The 20,353-nt window shown below is 41.4% G+C and overlaps 1 protein-coding gene across 1 annotated transcript in view; it reads right to left on the bottom strand.

Moving 5' to 3' along the window:
- The window catches only part of LOC120989235 (beta,beta-carotene 9',10'-oxygenase-like), a 75,567-nt gene extending 59,049 nt beyond the window's left edge, over positions 1-16,518 (bottom strand). The window contains exons 1-3 of the mRNA XM_040417245.1: positions 16,509-16,518; positions 12,749-12,950; positions 11,453-11,664 (exon numbers count right to left, since the gene is read on the bottom strand). Of these exons, the coding sequence (XP_040273179.1) occupies positions 11,453-11,664; positions 12,749-12,950; positions 16,509-16,518 (424 nt within the window). The remainder of the gene's footprint in view (positions 1-11,452; positions 11,665-12,748; positions 12,951-16,508) is intronic.
- Between the last annotated feature and the right edge of the window lie 3,835 nt (positions 16,519-20,353).

The following is a 20,353-nucleotide window of genomic DNA, read 5'->3' as shown; positions in this document are numbered from 1 at the left end:
CACAGTTTAGTGTCATCTGCGAAAATTGATACTTTACTATGCAAGCCTTCTACAAGATCATTAATAAATATATTGAAGAGAATAGGGCCCAATACTGACCCCTGAGGTACTCCGCTAGTGACAGTGACCCAATCTGAGTGTGTACCGTTAATAACCACCCTCTGTTTTCTATCACTCAGCCAGTTACTTACCCACATACAGATGTTTTCTCCCAGTCCGAGCATTCTCATTTTATATACTAACCTTTTATGCGGTACAGTGTCAAATGCTTTGGAGAAGTCCAGATATACGACATCCATTGATTCGCCGCTGTCAAGTCGAATAGTTTAGATGGGGGTAGGGGGTCACCTTTATATCTATTATTATGTAGTGTGGACAGGCAAAATAGTTATATAGCTAAGGGGTTGTCCAAGATAATTAAAAATCTTGAACAAGTCCCCTAATGGTGTAGAATACAAAAAGATGCTATACTTACCTTTTTCATCAGTGCCATTCTCTGTACCACCTGTCCAGTCCTGGCTCTGCTCGTTTACAGACTGAATCAGTGATGTGCAGGTATATGGGCTGTAACCACTGAAGCCAATCGATATACTCCGTGTTAAGTATAGCATTATTTTTATTTAACAACATTCAGGGTCTTGTTCAAGATTTTTTTTTTTTATGGTATGTAAAGTTTTCTGAGAAACAATGAAATACAGTAACAAACAAAATGTAACTGAACCCAAATTTAACAACCAATAGTTATGGAGATCTAGGTAAGGTTGAATCTGGAAAAGAAGCAAAGGCGCCCCAAGTGGAACCCTCCATTACCAAACAACCACACACCAAGTAATGTGAACTCTTACCGGATAATGTTGTGTGAATGAAGGCGCAACTCTGGATTTTGCACAGTTGGTAAGCCCACCACAGGCATAGCAGCTGCAGCTCTCTCCCTCTGTCTAGCAATCCAGTACCATCAATGCCTATATTTTAAAAATAATTTTTGTTTGAAATAAAATGTTTTTTTAATGGTAGCAGCACTTTGGAGCTCCCTTCAACTCTATCTGAGTGGTCTCCTGAATCCAGTCTATCTTAAATAGAAATTTGAGTTTTTGTAGACATAGTTCCTTTGGCGGGGACCTGTGGGTCTATCTATGTTTGAAGAATTGTCTTACATGCTGCCAGAGCGATCATGTGGAGTAACTACCTGGTCCCTGGATTGCAAGGATATTGTTTAGGATCCACCTAGCCAAACAGACCCCAAAGTACTTTGAAGAGTACAGATTTGCTAAAGTGCGTTTTACTAAAGTTGCAGATCCTGGTCCAGAAAGGCTAAATGATCTCACAGAACCATAGATAATGTTCAATGTCTGCTTATGGGGATGCACAATGGAGATGTACGTTAGAGATGAGTGAATTTCCGCCTATGAAATTCGGTTCACACTTCGTTTGGTGGTAAAATGTGAATTGCGTTATGGATTCCGTTACCACGGACAACAACGCAATTCCATGACTGAATGCATAACTGAATACCTTCAGAGGCATTCCGTTATTCATTCCGTCATAATAGAAGTCTATGGGCTGCAAAACGGATCTCCCTGCATAACGGAAACCGGACGGATCCGTTTTGCAGCCCATAGACTTCTGTTTATGACGGGATGAATAACAGAATGCCTCTAAAGACATTCCGTCATGTAATTGCGTTATGGTCCGTGGTAACGGAATCCATAACGCAATTCACCTTTTACCACCAAACGACGTGTGAACGAATTTCAAATTATGAAATTCGCTCATCTCTAGTGTACATCTTAGAGATATATACAGTATATGGATGAGCAAATCAATTAATGAACCGGGTTTGTTACAAAATTTACATAAATTTGTCTGCTGAAAGAACTTAAAGCTTTTCATGCTCACGTCGTACAAATCCAGTAAAAAGGCTCGCAGTGCCATTTTACTGCACATGTTGGCGGGCAAAACCATGAAGGAATAAGAAGAAGGATGCTCACACGACCCTGGGAGGAAGTAGGGGGGAGTGCTTGTGGCTCATAGGCTGTAGGACAGCCTGGATCAGCCAAAAAGTGGGGCAGCAGGGAGGGAAATGCCTGTGTAGGACGTCATTCTGTGTTGAGCTGTTAATGAGGATGAATGGTGTAGGACAGAAAATGATCTTAGACAGTATACAGAATCACAAGCGGGCATCTCTTCTAGTGTAACAGGAACAGTGTAGGGAAATAAATAATTGTGTAGAACTTTTATCAGGGAAAGCAGTTTGAGGGAGTGAGGGGCTGCGACACATTGCTTAATAATACAGCTGCTGCAAAACTTATATCTTTTTTTCTCATTTAAACAGAGAGGCAGCGTTCCCACCCCCCAAAACCTTAAGTTTCTATATATCATTATTTCCAGCACAGCACCCTGATAGCATTCTGTTTATCCAGTAATAACATGAGCAGTCTGGAGACCTCTTGCACCACTGTCATGGACCATTCCACTGAGAATACAACACGTGATGGGAGTAGGTAACTTGTGGATAGCATCCAACTCAGATTTAATTAGTTGTGCAGGGCTTGGACTCTGGATGGAGAGGATGTACGAATGTCCCATGCTTACTAGCCAATAACTGGGGTGACAATCCAGTTTGTGGTGAGTTAGGCATCTTAGCTGCTTTTCCTGTGTTAGCCATATCACATAAGTGGTTGAGTAACAATTTGTGCATTCTAAGAGGGAATAGAACAAAGGTAGATGGTGCCATTGCAGGTTGAGTCTGCTGGATATGAATGTACCCCAGGGAAATTGAGTCTTGGAGCTACATTATACTGCGTGCCATAGTATGTGACTCATCATTTTATATGTCATGTACAACATGCACATGCTGCCAGTAAACATCAAAGACATTTGGCTGCAGCAGGCAGTGAAGCACACTTATTATGACTGGGTTTTTGAAGCCAGTCTTACTAAGACACTGAGCTGGCAGTGGTCCGCCGAAGTTACATAACTTTGTTGGATCCACCGCCTCTTCAACATCTGTGCCAGCTCCCTTGCTGGCGTAGATTTAGACCATTTTTTCTACGCATAAAACATGCATAAAAACCTGGCGTGAGAGGGGAAAAGTCGCAGATTGCGGTGCAAATAATCTTTGCACCGCAATCTGCGCCAGAAATATGCCTAATATAGATGTATTTCTGGTTAGTCTGGTTGTTAGGCTTTATTCAGAAGTCAGTGTTTTGGTCAATGATTTCCATCAGTGATTGCAAGCCCAAACCAGGAGTGGAGCTTCCACAGAGATATGGTTTAAGGGAAAAATCTGCACCTGTTCTGTGTTTAGACCTGAACCTGTTTTCCATCAATCAAAGACTGTCAATAAGGCCTTAGGTCAGTGGTGGTAAACCTATGTCACGGGTGCCAGAGGTGGCACTCAGAGTCCTCTCTGTGGGGACCCGTTCCCTGGAAAAAGTCTAAGGAGTACCAATATGCCTTAGACTTTTCCTGCCATTCATCAGCGCAGGGCGCACTATGAACAGCACAGGCAGCGCATTGAATGTAAGCAGGCTATTATAGCTACATGATAAAGTACATGGAAGATATACTATATTGGACGGTAGTATTCAGGTTAAATTGCCGTGTTGGCACTTTGTAAAAAATAAGTGGGATTTGGGTTGCAGTTTGGGCACTCTGCCTCTAAATGGTTCGCCATCAAAGTCTTAGGTCAATAATGGGACACATTTTTTAAGAATGTTACTGCTAGAAATATCAAGCCTAGCCACTAGTTGGCAGCGCTGCCCAGCAAGTCTCTGACAGAGCAGTTTTGGTATGTGCATGACTAAGTGCAGAAAAGGAAAAGTGAAAAAGGAACCTGTATTCACATCACTGCAACACTTTCCGTGTTTCTTCTCCATTAGAGGAGTAGAACAATGAAATAACGAAAGAGCCAGATAGGCCACATAACAGACCCACACAGAGCTGAAAAGAATCAATTGACTGTTCAGTTGCCGTTCAGAATTAATGGAATCTGCGAGAAGGGCCCTGAACAGAATTTCCAACACAGATGTGTACTCGCCCTTAGGTGTATTTGAGAAGCAAGGGTTTTACTTAACTGTGATCACTCCAATCAGAGGACTGTCTCTGATGGTCTTCTGTCCAATATACCGCCCAGCATACGGTGCCATGGTCAGCAGTGAGCAGTGCAATCTAGAGCCTCTGGGAGAGTTGGCTGCAGCAGCTGTGTCTCACAGAGACCCCCAGTTGGCACAAGTTCCAGATGTTTCTTAGTCAAAGGCACTGAGGATGGTGGATATAATCTGTGGGGCTTGCAGATGAGGACAGCCAGCTCTGGGCACTCTCCCTTTGAGAAACTAGGGCCCATCTGCAACCAGCAGTAGAAGATGGCTGTCAAGGGCATGTCACTCTCACCAGAACTCTTGATCTGCATTCCCAGGGGTCGAAAGGCTTGGCACAAGAGGTAAGTGCTTTCAGATAATGCAGAGGCTCAGCAGGACCTGGCTGCTGTTCCAATAGTAGGCTGCAATATGCCTGACAGATCCCCTGACAGACAAGTTGTAGAAACTTTGAATCCCAGTGTAGCTCCCATGAGACACAGGCGTAGTAGGATCATGTGCACATGTGACTTTTGTGGGTAAGGAGGCCAGCGGACATAACCGGGCAGAAGCAGGGGCCTATGTAAAAGGGGGCCATGCATAATGACCCACCCCTGAAGTCCTCTATACACATTTTAAGCACCTATATTCTTAATTTGATGAGAAAAACTCAAATTAGTATGTATATATATGTGTATATATATATATATATATATATCTTGAGTGCTTTTAACTGTATGATGCAAGGATTGTGTGCGTCGTGTGAGAAAATAACTTTGAAGATATCATGCTGCACAGACCTGGCAGAATTGGTAAACCAGTTGAACAACAACATACACTTGGCCTCTCATCTGAGGGCATATAAGGACAAAGTTTTCTTTTGCAAGAAACCTCTACATATTTTCCCTGTGCCATCGGCTATAGCAGTGCTGCTTGGGGTCTAGTTCTCATGTGCTTCCAGTTAATGCTTGCATATTGAATTGATCCAATTGATCCATCCAAACTTAATTTCCGCTTCTGTTCCCATTATTTCATGTTTACAGCAGGACATGCATTACATGTGCATGGTAATCTATTAAGGTTGAGTTGAGTACAGTGTAATTGACATGTCTACTTTTATTTGTAAACTGATTAAATAATTAAAACAAACTCATGCACAGGGCAGACCATTTGTTTAGAGCCTATATATATAGATTTGTTACATTTTATCAGGTCTGCAGGAGCAGACTACACAGGGGTTCTTTTGTAGTCTGTATCCATGGAGACACATATGGTAGGTCTGCATAAGACAAATAGGCACAAACCGGCGGAATGTTTTTAATAAACTTTTTTGCAAAAAAGAGGGAACTATTTAGTCTTTAACCCCTTAAGGACACGGCCATATTTCACCTTAAGGACCAGGCCAATTTTTTGCAAATCTGACCAGTGTCATTTTATGTGTGAATAACTTTAAAACGCTTTTACTTATCCAGGCCATTCTGAGATTGTTTTTTCATCACATATTGTACTTCATGACAGTGGTAAAATGGAGTCAAAAAAATTCTTTTTTATTTATAAAAAAAATACCAAATTTACAAAAAATTTGGAAACATTTTCAAATTTCAATTTCTCTACTTTCATAATAGATAGTAATACTTTCAAAAATAGTTATTATTTTACATTCCCCATATGTCTTCTTCATGTTTGGATCATTTTGTGAATGCCATTTTATTTTTTGGGGATGTTACAAGGCTTAGAAGTTTAGAAGCAAATCTTGAAATTTTTCAGAAAATTTCTAAAATCCACTTTTTCAGGACCAGTTCAGGTCTGAAGTCACTTTGTGAGGCTTACATAGTAGAAACCACCCAAAAATGACCCCATTTTACAAACTACACCCCTCAAGGTATTCAAAACTGATTTTACAAACTTTGTTAACCCTTTAGGTGTTCCACAAGAATTAATGGAAAATAGAGATACAATTTCAAAATTTCACTTTTTTGGCAGATTTTTCATTTGAATCCATTTTTTCCAGTTACAAAGCAAGGGTTAACAGCCAAACAAAACTCAATATTTATGGCCCTGATTCTGTAGTTTACTGCTGTACGGTCACACGGCAGGGCGCAGAAGGAAAGGAATGCCATATGGTTTTTGGAAGGCAGTTTTTGCTGGACTGGTTTTTTGACACCATGTCCCATTTGAAACCCCCCTGATGCACCCCTAGAGTAGAAACTCCAAAAAAGTTACCCCATTTTGGAAACTACGGGATAGGGTGGCAGTTTTGTTGGTACTATTTTAGGGTACATATGATTTTTGGTTGCTTTATATTACACTTTTTGTGAGGCAAGGTAACAAGAAATAGCTGTTTTGGCACTGTTTTTATTTTTTGTTATTTACAACATTCATCTGACAGGTTAGATCATGTGGTATTTTTATAGAGCAGGTTGTCACGGACGCGACAATACCAAATATGACAACTTTTTTTTGGTTATTTGTTTCAGTTTTACATAACAAATCATTTGAAAAAATATATATTATTCTTTAGTGTCTCCACATTCTGAAAGCCATAGTTTTATTTATTTTTTTGGGCGACTGTCTTGTGTAGGGGCTCATTTTTTTCGGGATGAGGTGACTGTTTGATTGGCACTATTTTGGGGTGCGTATGACTTTTTGATCGCTTGCTATTATACTTTTTGTGATGTAAGGTGACAAAATAAGGCTTTTTTTACAGCGTTCACCTGAGGGGTTGGGTCATGTGATATTTTTATACAGCAGGTTCTTACGGACGCGGCGATACCTAATATGTATCCTTTTTTTTATTTACTTAAGTCTTACACAATACCAGCCTTTTTTAAACCAAAAAAAAATGATGTTTTAGTGTCTCCATATTCTGAGGCATTTTTTTTTTTTTTTTTGGCCGATTTTTTAGGTAGGGGCTCATTTTTTGCAGGATGAGGTCATGGTTAGATTGGTACTATTTTGGGGGGCATACGCCTTTTTGATCACTTGGTGTTGCACTTTTTGTGATGTAAGGTGACACCGTTTTTATATATTTTGACGTGGTGAGTGGCTTATTCCGCTTTGGCCAAAATGTACACCAATGCCTCATCCAGCATAGAGGCAGGGCAGAATGCTGGTTGCAGAGTGCTATTGCATTTGTATTTTGCGTTTGTATATGTATTTCGCCATAGCGATGTGCACCTGCATACAGGGTTGTGCTGACTGAATCACCCACATATTTTTTATGGTATTTATCGGACAGGGTGGATCATGTGATATATTTCTAGAGCCGGTCATTACGGACGTGGTGATACCTAATATATGTGTTTTTTTTTTCTTTTTCTGTTTTTTATTATAAAATAAGCGGAAAGGGGCGTTTTTTCTTTTCTTTTTATACTTTATTAATTTTATTAATTTCTTAATTTTATTAAAAACATTTTTTCTTTACTTTTTTTTTTCTTTACTTTATTTCTGATGTTCACTTTTGGGGGTCTGATCCCCTCTGCAATGCATTACAATACATTTGTATTGTAATGCATTGCCTGTTCGTGTACTACAGTGAGTAGTACACCAACAGGTTGCCTAGGAGACCCAGCCTGAGGCTGGATCTCCTCGGCTCCCGTAGAAGGCAGGTCCCGATGCTGTGCAAGGCATTGGGCAGCCTCTGTACGGCATCGGGCTGCCTTCTGAGACATCAAGTCCCCGCCACAGCAGCGCGTGGACTCGATGCGCTCCCTCAAACACAAACCCCTTCTATGCCGCGGTAGCAGCATAGAAGGGGTTAATCTGCTGCGATCGCCGAAACAGGGGGGTGGGGTCACAGGACCCCCCTCGGCATTGACCCAAGGTGCCTGCTCAATGATTTGAGCAGGCACCTTGTTCCGATCACCGCCCGCCGGACGGCGGTGATCGGAAATACACAGGGCATACAGGTACGCCCTGTGTCCTTAAGTACCAGGACATCAGGGCGTACTTGTACGCCCTGTGTCATTAAGAGGTTAAAAGAGAGAATATGGTCAACTTGCAGAAATATATAAATGGTTCATACTAAAATACCATAAACGGCTCTAAAGACAAGAAGATGACCTTCTCTGGCTAGAGGAAAAAAGCTCAATCTCAAGTGTGAAGAAAAGGGCTTCTTTACTAGTAGCAGTCTGATTATTCAGGATAAGAAAGGAATTGTTTGTTGTTTCCCTTTTAAAAAATATTCCAAAGCCTAAGCAGCTCATTACCTAACTTGACCCAGGTAGTAAATCAATTAAAACTTCACTTTTATTTGTGTAATGAAAACGGCTGTGAGCCAACACACAGGTTAAAAACTTTGTTTGCCACTTCTTTGTGCACATCTCCACCACCCGTTCAGGAGACATCCGTGTACACAATCTCCTCTTACTCCTTAACACCCATCATTTAATTACCAGTGAGTCAGTTTATATTACTAACCACCAGCTTAGTAATGCAGCAGAAAAAAGGTATGTATTTTAATCTGATACTTTATCAGTAGCTGTCAGACCTGTGATTGAACGTCAATTAATTCACTGACATTCACATGCCCTAGATATGTGGCTGGGTCTGTGTGCCCTTATTTTAAGAGCTACGTATTGATAGGTTGTAATCAAGTTACTTCACTGATGTACACATCCTCTCACAACGTTGAGAACTTATCTGACACCGTGGCAGTAGTTGTCAGATACTTAGTTATTTACCTACTGTAACTGACATTTCATTTTTTTGTTTTTTTGGAATAAGTCTTTTTATTTTATTTGAGGATACAACAGAAGTATTACAAAACATAAGACCCAGAAATTCAGTAAGGCTCATAAACGCCATAAAATATGCATCCTCTAAAAATATTCCACTAGTGTTACTTAGTACCGACGCGGAAAAAGCCTTTGATCGAGTCACTGACATTTCTATGCTAAAGGTGCATGGCAGAATAAGTGTGCCCTTATTTTGGGAGCTACCAGTTGTAGGATTTCCAGTTACTTCACTGATCTACAAATGCTCTCACTGTGTTGAGAAATTATCTGACACTATGTCAATAGCTGTCAGACACTGATTCATTCACTCACCGTCACACCGCACACATACCCTTATATAGCCACTACCTTAGCTGACTGATTGGCAATACTGCATTTGGCTTACTAGCTGGTGCACTGGCTGAAATACACGCTTGCTGGCTAAACTAGCTGACTATTTGACAGTTGGCTCACTGGCTAGTGCTGCAGCTGAAGTGCAAAAGCGCTATCACTAGATTGTGATTACAGATTGCCTAGCTGACATTTTTAGCTTGGTGACTACATTGGAGTGGACAAACACACATTTAAAAGCTGCATCTGCCCCCCGACATGTTGCGCCAGTAACCTGGCTTCATCAGGGGTTGGGCAGAATTGAGGACGTCAGCCAAATGCAGGGTTTAAAACACCAGATTATTTGATTGTCAGATGTCACATCCATTCACATTAGTGGGAGATAACCAAAGACGATGGGAAAGCCCATCAGATTCCACAAGCACCCTCCCCTCCCAAACCCCTGGACGAATCTCAGCGAGGCAGGGGGAGTGTCCTGATCACGTGATCCAACTTGTAGCTAATGAAAGATACTGACTGGCTATCGCGCATGATCTGCGCAGCCAGCAGTTGCGCGCACACTTAGTGCGCGTCTAGTGGGACAGAGGAAAGACCACGCAATCAGTGGCCGGGCTGATGCGCACCTCGAATCAGCGCACCAGCTAGAAAGTATATGTGTCTGCCCACACATACTGTGCCTGACAGACATACAATGTCCCTTGGCGTGGGGATAGCCATAGCACAAAGGCTGCACATTCTGCTGCCTATACAATTAGCTGTGCATGACATCAAAGCTGCATATTAAGTGGATGCTAACAATTGTAACGTTTTGAAACTACATCTATGTCACCCACTTAGCCAACTGCATTGTTGCTAATATTTTTTATATTACTATATACAACCATGTTTTTGTCAGTGGTGAGGCTGGATGTATGCTTTTTCACCATGCATTCTAAAGCCTATCAGAGCCCATAGCTACCCTCCCGTCAGTATAAACCGTGAATGGGAATCATCTAAAATATACTCATCATCACATATGGCTCACTTTATTATTGTACTTGAACATAACTGAATACATATCTGATTACATAATTCTAAACTGTCTCCTCACTGGCCTATAAGAAAGACGAAAATGTGAACCCTTCATTCAGCCCCTTAAGGCTAAGACTATCAAGGCGATAAATCCATTTAGTCTCTTCCTGCAACAGGAGGACATCCAAAACGCCCCTCCTGACACCAAGTATCTTCTTGCAGACACCCCAAAAGGACAAACATTTAGGATCTCCACCATGGAATTGTCTGATATATGTCTAGATATTGTTGCGTCGACTTTGGTATTAATGCTACCTAAATGCTGGCATATCTGACGTCTAAACTCTTGTATTGTCTTTCCTACATAGATCTTATTAAAGGGACATTGTGCTATATACACAATGCCTTTTGTTTGACAGTTAATAAATTGTCGTATCTGATATTCTTTGTTATCAACAGGATTCACTAAAGTTTTTCGTTTTTTGACTTATGGGCAAAAGGTTTCCCTTTTAGGACACATTTGCCCATGCTGACCGGGGAATATTTTACCGTTCTCATGATCACCCTATCTGATCAGGATGAACACAATGAATTAGTTATTTATTTTACTTGCTTATACAGGCACCATCTTTTCAGCAGCCCTATGAAAGTGTAAAGAGACATGTTTGTCATTGTATTGAATGGTCAACATGTAAAACTCAGGAAAACTGAGCTACTCTTACAGACAAGCTCTCTGTTTAGGCTTATAAATCAGGCTCTGTTTGGGGGGGTCCGTATCTATGACATAAATATTCCCTAACATTATGTGGACAAGGGTTCTACTCTCAACAAATCCTCTTTATCAAAGTCTGCTGACTTAAAGGGGGTTTCCGAGATTTTAATACTGATGACCAATCCTTAGTAGGGGTCTGACATATGGGACTGCTGTTGATCAGTTGTTTGAGAAGGCAGCGGCGCTCCTGTTAATGTTGCGGCCTTCTCGCACATTTAACTAGGCCAGGGATGACACGTTCATTGGTCACATGGTCTAGACGCAGCTCAGCCCCATAGAAGTGAATGGGAGCTATGCGTGGTAGGCACATAAAAGGCCGTGGCGCTCACAGAAGAGCCGATGCCTTCTCAAACAGCTAATCGGCAGGGGTCCCGGGTGTTGGACCCCCACGATTAGGCACAGATCTGTTTAAAGATCTTGGAAAACCCTTTTAGCACAAAACTACATAGTCCTAAACTGTAATAACACTGTCTTATATAAAATTGTGTCTATATTATGTCAGGTAGGTGTCTATTTAAGTTACTTACTTGGTAGTTCAAACATTGAGACAAAGCGCTGAAACAAGCTCTTACAGGGGTCAGGCATGGCCACCGTACCAAATTCAGAGATCACAATCCTGTTTTCAAGTTCATTTGACTTGTAGGAGTCACTTTGAAGAAACTTGCTCATGTAAGTTACATTTCCATTCTCAATTGTGAATTTGTGCATAAGGGCCATCCCATCGAACCAATGGTTAAATCTGCCAAAAAATGTGAACTCAAATCAGCAACAAATCAGCTACTGCTCTTTTCTCATTCCACGTACATTGTCACTCAGAAGTAAAGAATTAATGCAGATTTGACAACACTGTTGTTAGCCAGACCATATACCTCCCTCATGCCTACTTTTAAACCAAATCCAACTGTGTGGTTCCTAAGTAACGAATTTCAAAAACTTGAGCGGAGTTCATGAAAGGTTGTGGGGCTTCCAAGGATTTATCATTATTTGCTTCAGGAATTTACATAAATTAGCCATCCAGTCCATAGCTAGAATAGATTTCAATTTTGGGTTGCATGGACAGGACAAAAAAGTGCAATATTTATTAAGAGGCATCCAGCAGAATTTTGACTAAGGGTACTTTCACACTAGCGTTGTGAGGATCCGGCAGACAGTTCCGTCAACGGAACAGCCTGCCGGATCCGGCAAACCGTATGTAAACGGATGTAATTTTTTTCCTGGTCCGTTAGACGGATACAGTGAAATACCGGATCGGTATCATCTGGAATAGCGGATCCAGTATTTCAAATTTTTTTTAACATCAAAGGCGAAACTAGCTCCTCCTTTGTCTTGGCGCATGCGCAGACCGGAAAACCGGATCTGGCAACGCGGCAATTTCCAGAACAGTTGGTACCGGATCCGTCATTAATACATCTCTATGGAAATGAATGCCAGATCCGGCAAGTGCGGTAGTGTTCCGGGACTTTGGCCAGAAAAAATACCGCAGCAAGCTGCAGTATTTTGTCCGGTCGAATACCGTACAAGCGACGGAACGGAAGACATCCTGATGCATACTGAACGGATTGCTTTCCTTTCAGAATGCATTAGGACAAAACTGATGAGTTTTTTTCCGGTATTGAGACTCTTTACCGGATTTCAATACCGCAAAAGAATAACGCTAGTGTGAAAGTACCCTAAGACTGGCATATAAAAGGCTTGTGCCCCAAAATTTGTGGGTGCTCTGCATCTAACACACATTCATGATTTCCTAATTAATGATTCTAGATAGATAGACAGACAGACAGTAGCTTATATCATTACAAAGTATATGAACTATTAACTCTCACTTGTTGTTTCCGAAATCAAATCTGCCAGGTCCATTGCGGTATAGACTGCCTGTGATCCATCCGGGGACTCTCCCAGTAATCCTAGTGGATATGGGCTGCGGAGTCTCTTCTACTGTCTGAAATAGTGGTCCTATGTATTCCTTCTCTTCTTCAGGGCACATGCACAACTGATTTTTCTCTTGATTAAAAAAATTCTTTAGAACTGAAGACAAGAAATGAAACATGAATTAGGTTCTCCCAATGGCTGCTCTTAGATTATGTGAATGAACTTCAGCCCAAATATTTTCAAAATGTTTTCAAAAATATATCCATCTAATATCTAGATGTTCCTCACTGCAACTGGCTTCTCGATAGGAGCTATTCTTCATGATATTAGGAAAGTGCTATTTATGCAGTAACAAAGTATTTTATGGTAAGCACCTCAAAACCGGAGATCCATTTTAACTTCATCACATCATTGGGTTTCTGCATCAACTTGACACAGTGCAAACACGATATATCTGAACCAGTTCAATCTTTCTATCCTGTTGCATGAACTTTTTATTGGCTTCACTGATGTATCCCTAGTAATATTAGAGCAGAGTACTACCAGACAAAATAGTCATGGCAAACAGAACAAGCCTCACATCTTTCATGAAATCACACTGGTGCCGTCAACCAGATCATGCCGTCCAAACAGCACTCAAACAATAATTTTGTATGGGGATGAGCAATGGCATTAGTGATCACTCCTTCCCATACTGTGGAGATCACTGCATGTAAATGCAGTCTCCTTCACTGACAAGCAAGTGCTTGCCGGGAAGGCAGAGAATCGTCCGCTAAATTGTCCCGTGTAAAGGAACCTTAACAGTTTCTTTATACCCCATATTCAAATGAACCAGTAAGGCCTCATGCACACGGCCGTGCCACTTGAATGGGTCCGGGTCTATTTTTTTGTGGTGCGGCCGGATCACAGACCCATTCAAGTTGAATGGGTCTGGATCGGTCACGGCAGCCATTACGAATAGTCCCCATGCATTGGGGTACCCAATGTACTGAACGGCCAAACAACGGCCGCGTGCAAGAAGCCGAAGGCAAAGGGTAATAACCTGATCCGAATTCGCTAAACTCCAGCGGCCACTGCAGCAGAAATTCTGTATAACATGGTAGCCAGCCATGTAATGTATGGATGGGCCAGATCGAAAAAAGTGGGAGCCACTCAATAACATGATCTGGAACAGGAATCCTTCCTCTACAAATCCTTGAGAAAACCCTTTTTGGTGTGGCCTAATGATTTGTACCTATAGGTACTATGTAGGTTAATCAGACACTGCCCACTGTACTATCTGTACATATATTTGTTACCGCTTAGATGAAAATGCAGATCTTACAGGTTAATTGGTACCAAAGGTTGTTCCACAAGCCTTCTGACACATCAAGGAGACATGTGAGGGGGTAGCATTGGTATGACTCCAGGACATGTGAGGAGGTAGCATTGGTATGACTCCAGGACATGTGAGGAGGTAGCATTGGTATGATACCAGGACAACCAATTATGCCCATGCTAAAGAGACTGTGGCACTTCAAGCATTGTGAGGCAATTCCAAGTTACATAAGCAAGTGCAAAAGGAGTCTGGTCATTAACCAAGCATCTTGAGACACATTACAGATCTGGTTATACTGTAGATGTCAGCACACTGACTCCAGTTATTGTCTGAGACACAAATCGGAAGGTTATAATTAGGGATGAGCAAATTTCATATTTTGAAATTCGTTTTCGGTTCGTGTTGTGGTATTTACTAAATTGCGTTATGGATTCCGTTACCATGGACCATAACGCAATTCTATGACGGAATGCCTTTAGAGGCATTCCGTTATTTATTCCATCATAATAGAAGTCTATGACCTGCAAAATGGATCCATCCGGTTTACGTTATGCAGGAGAGGACTCCAGCATAACATAAACCGGATGGATCTGTTATGCAGGCCATAGACTTCTATTATAACGGAATGCCTCTAAAGGCATTTCGTCATGGAATTGCATTATGGTCCGTGGTAATGGAATCCATAACTCAATTCAGTAAATACCACAACACGAACCGAAAACGAATTTCAAAATATGACATTCGCTCATCCCTAGTTGTAATTTGTCTATGAGGGCATTATTGATTTACAGTATTTGCACTATATCATTAGAAGAAAGTACCAGATTTATATCATATGATGATCAATAGTAAACACGTAGGAAATTAAATATCTAAGTTTAGACTTTTTTTTAACCCCTCCAGCCCTATTGTACTATGCATTCTGTATTAAGAATGCTATTATTTTCCCTTATAACCATGTTATAAGGGAAAATAATAAAATCTACACAACACCTAACCGAAACCCAAACTTCTGTGAAGAAGTCCGGGTTCGGGTCTGGGTACCAAACATGCCGATTTTTCTCACGTGCGTGCAAAACACATTACAATGTTTTGCACCCGCGTGGAAAAAACGCAAACATGGAATGCAATCGCAGTGAAAACTGACTTGTTTTAGTGTCAAAATCGCACCATTTTCCCTGAACGCATCCGGACCCAATCCGCAACGCCCGTGTGAAAGGGGCCTAAAAGCTTTTTAAAGTTATTACCACATAAAGTGACACATGTCAGATTTGCTAAAAATGGCCTGGTCCTTAAGGTGAAAAATGGCTTGGTCCTGAAAGGGTTAATAGCTGGCTGATTCTTTTGTGTGTGAATTAATTTGTCTTGATATTTAATATCCAACAATGAGAAGGATTACACAGCCAACACATTGCACAATATCACAAGTGAATAAAACCTAATGAAAAATCAGAATAACTGCCAGGGTTGATCTGGACAAGGTAATGTGTAGCTATTGCACACCTGTCAAATAATGAGCTGGGCTGGACCCTTGTGTTTTACTACTACCTATGTGATACTATGTATAGGCAGTAGAAGAGGTGAGTGCAGCGAGAATGAGGTTCAGGATAAGTGGATTATTATAATGCATTATATCATCCTCATTGCCATCCACAGTACACCTACTTGTGATTAATAGTGATATAGTGCAAATATCTAAGTTTAGACGTGCTCAGTTAAAAATATCTTTAATTTTATAGAAGGGTAATAGGCCAAAATAGCCCTAGTGTGAATCACTTACACAGACTAATTCCATGTCAGATACTTCCACAGAAAAACAAAAAATAATGACGTTTTTTCATCGAGGGCCAGAAATGCAGAGGGAGGTATATAGGTAATACTATTAGGGGTAAATGGGTCATTTGAGTAGAATAGGGTCAAGGATTATGACCCTATGGCTTGCTCAGCCCAGGGACACCTCCTGATGGTGGGGGTGCTCTGTCCCCGTACCTAAACCTATTGCGCCCCTAACTTGCCCTATATCCGATATCATAAGCTAGACAGTTGAGATAGTCTCAGAGGATGCTCATGGACGGACACTTAGAAATATAGTGAATAGAAATACATAAAACCCCGACGCGTTTCTACCGCAACAGCGGTTCATCAGGGGGTAATAGTAAAGTTATGCAATATAGATAGTAGTCAAGAATGAAAAAAAGATACTTACACCTGAAGGTCACAATGTAAAATAATCATTACCCACAGTATATTCCTCATAGTTATATATACCTATATTGAAATATTTTACTTACTGATGGGAACTTGGAAAGAGCGTACGCCGACTGATAAGGGAGCTAACACGGCTAGTATTGTCTTGTTGCGCTTCTTATTTAAACAACGGCGCCTTAGACAATTACCTGGCGTCATTTCCGGTATACGTGGATCATGTGACGATTACGATGACGTCATATCCGGGATTTGGAACGCAGAACATCGTCACTTCCGGAATTTGGGACGCATGGTCGCGTCACATCCGGGATTTGGAGCGCACATGTCGCTATGTTGATGTAGTCAAAGGTAAACACATGCCATCAGAAATTAAGAGCGCATGTATTACATATATACAGTACAGACCAAAAGTTTGGACACACCTTCTCATTCAAAGAGTTTTCTTTTATTTTCATGACTGAAAATTGTAGATTCACACTGAAGGCATCAAAACTATAAATTAACACATGTGGACTTATATACATAACAAACAAGTGTGAAACAACTGAAAATATGTCATATTCTAGGTTCTTTAAAGTAGCCACCTTTTGCTTTGATTACTGCTTTGCACACTCTTGGCATTCTCTTGATGAGCTTCAAGAGGTAGTCCCCTGAAATGGTTTTCACTTCACAGGTGTGCCCTGTCAGGTTTAATAAGTGGGATTTCTTGCCTTATAAATGGGGTTGGGACCATCAGTGGCGTTGAGGAGAAGTCAGGTGGATACACAGCTGATAGTCCTACTGAATAGACTGTTAGAATTTGTATTATGGCAAGAAAAAAGCAGCTAAGTAAAGAAAAACGAGTGACTTTAAGAAATAAAGGTCAGTCAGTCAGCCGAAAAATTGGGAAAACTTTGAAAGTAAGGGCTATTTGACCATGAAGGAGAGTGATGGGGTGCTGCGCCAGATGACCTGGCCTCCACAGTCACCGAACCTGAACCCAATCGAGATGGTTTGGGGTGAGCTGGACCGCAGAGTGAAGGCAAAAGGGTCAATAAGTGCTAAGCATCTCTGGGAACTCCTTCAAGATTGTTGGAAGACCATTTCAGGGGACTACCTCTTGAAGCTCATCAAGAGAATGCCAAGAGTGTGCAAAGCAGTAATCAAAGCAAAAGGTGGCTACTTTGAAGAACCTATTGTAGAATATGACATATTTTCTGTTGTTTCACACTTGTTTGTTATGTATATAATTCCACATGTGTTAATTCATAGTTTTGATGCCTTCATAGTCATGAAAATAAAGAAAACTCTTTGAATGAGAAGGTGTGTCCAAACTTTTGGTCTGTACTGTATATGTAAGACGATTCATATATATAGACATAGGAAGATAGAAATTATTACTGGAGCGCACCTAAGGTTAAACTGTGACGGGCAATAGCCGAGTATTTTTTGCAAGGCTGTCATTTACTGATGGTTGTCACCACCTCTCAAGTGGTACAGACTGGGATTTTCCGATAAAAAAGGTTGATATGGAGGGAGGGGGAAGGGAAGAGGGCCCCCCCCCGTTCGACCCATACCTCCCCGTTGTCTCCCCCATCTCTGCCATGGCATGGCATACACTCTTGAAAGAAAAACTGCTGTCTCTTCTGACTCTGAGGTATCTTCCACGGAACTGGAACTATCTGATTCAGAACATTCAGGTCCTTATAATACCAACACGGTCAGAGATGGGCACTATCCTTCGGCGCACAGGACGGGACGTAGATGGCAGAGATGGGGGAGACAACGGGGAGGTATGGGTCGAGCAGGGGGGGCCTCTTCCCTTCCCCCTCCCTCCTCTTCCTCCTATGCCCCATCACCATATCAACCTTTTTTATCGGAAAATCCCAGTCCGTACCACTTGAGAGATCGAACAAAGGGTGGCGACAACCATCAGTAAATGACAGCCTTCAAATTATCAATCTGTCTACTCGTATACTGACAGATAGTGAGTTGGGTTTATCGTTCGTGCCTACTACTAAGTTTGACACCTTTAAATGGGTTAAAGATCTTAACCTATTTTGTAGAAGACTCAAGTGGCACAAATTCTACCAGAATACGAATAAAAAAACATGCATTGACCTAGGAATCAATCCTGAAGATTTTCCTGATTTTCAGACTCTAATGGACCTTTGGGATGAGGGGTCTAAAACACTTGGCGAGGGTCCTATCACAAATCTTCACCTAGCGAGTTCGAAATTGCCACCCCTAGTAAACTCGGAACATATTGACATCTTTTTGCGGTTGGTGATCTCTGATCTTGAGCAACTCGACTCGAACCAACAATTTTATTACAATCTGTCACGGTGTGAGTTTCGAGCACTCTGAGATCTAGAGACGGATAATAAGATTGTACTAAAACCTTCCGACAAAGGAGGGAACCTGGTGTTACTCGATCACACAAAATATCAAAAAATGTGTCTAGACCTACTCAATGATAAAAAAAAGCTACAGGATCCTACCCTGTGACCCATCCCCAGTGTTTCTCTCACAACTTAAATCCCTCCTCCAACAGGGTCTTGAACAAAAAGTAATTAGTAAATCTGAATATTCCATCCCAATACCCCGCAATTGGCTACTTTTTATGGGCTACCAAAGGTCCATAAGGGACTAAATCCCCTTAAAGGTCGTACAATTGTTTCCGGAATAGGCTCCCTTATCCACCACTGTGGAGTTTATCTGGATAAAGTATTACGGGATTTTGTGTCATGTTTACCCTCTTTCACTAGGGATACGATGGATTTCTTGCGGAAAATAGAGACCATTCCTATTGATCCGGAAGTCTTTTTGGCTAGTATTGACGTGGAATCTGTATATACGTCAATACCGCATGATAAGGGATTAGCAGCAACTATGCATTTTCTCTCATCTAGGGGAACACAATTTCAGAATCACAACCAATTCATCATAGGCCTTTTGGAGTACACACTCACACATAATTTATTTTTATTTAATGGGTCCTTCTATCACCAGCTCAAGGGGACAGCGATGGGGAGCCCATGTGCTCCGACATACGCTAACCTCCTCCTGGGCTGGTGGGAAGACAAAATTGTCTTCCCGGACCAAGAAGTATGGTGGAACAATAAGATCGTGTTTTGGACCAGGTATATCGACGATATATTCTTGATATGGAACGGCAGCAGAGATGATTTTGGCAAGTTTATAAACATCCTTAATCATAATGATGTGGGGCTTGGTTTTACCTATGATTTACAACCAATCTCCATCACATTTTTAGATGTGGAAGTTAAAAAACAAGATGGGAACCTCACCACCACTATATTCAGAAAACCCACAGCCACAAACAACATCCTCCACTGGACCAGCCACCACCCTCCTGCCGTCAAAAGAGGGATCCCGAAGGGTCAGTACCTACGCATGCGCAGGAACTGCTCTAATAATGAGTCATTCCACCACGAATCTAAAAAACTCCAAAATAGGCTCCTACAAAGAGCATAGCCCCAACCCATCTTGAGAGATGCTTTTAAAACAGCTGCACAAAAAAATTTAAATGATCTACTGATACCTAGACAAAAAGAACCAAATGACAATCTCATTCGGATCATCTTGACCTACGATGCCGCAAATAAAGACATAAGAGCGATACTTAAGACCTACTGGCCCATCCTTACGATGGATACAGATCTCTCTAAGGCTATATCTCCCTATCCCCTTATCACATATCGCAGAGGGAGAAGTCTTAAGGACAGATTAGTACATAGCCACTATACTGGCCCTTCAAAAGAAGGTACTTGGCTGGATAGAAAGCCAATTGGGGTCTTTAAATGCGGCACCTGTAAGGCTTGCAACTATATCCGTACTACCAAGACAGTGACTTGTTCGGCCATGAACCATACTCATATAGTGAAAGACTTTATCAATTGTAAAACCAAGGGAGTGATCTATATAGGACAATGTACTTTCCCTAAGGACTATATTGGTAAGACTTTCAGAGAGATGAGACGGCGCGTGTGCGAACACGTAAACGATATAGTTAAGCACAAGGATACACCTA

This window comes from Bufo bufo, chromosome 1, assembly GCF_905171765.1.
Source record: "Bufo bufo chromosome 1, aBufBuf1.1, whole genome shotgun sequence".
Lineage (NCBI taxonomy): Eukaryota > Metazoa > Chordata > Amphibia > Anura > Bufonidae > Bufo > Bufo bufo.
The sequence above is the reverse complement of the archived record's forward strand: the minus strand, read 5'-3'. Positions and strand labels throughout refer to the sequence as shown.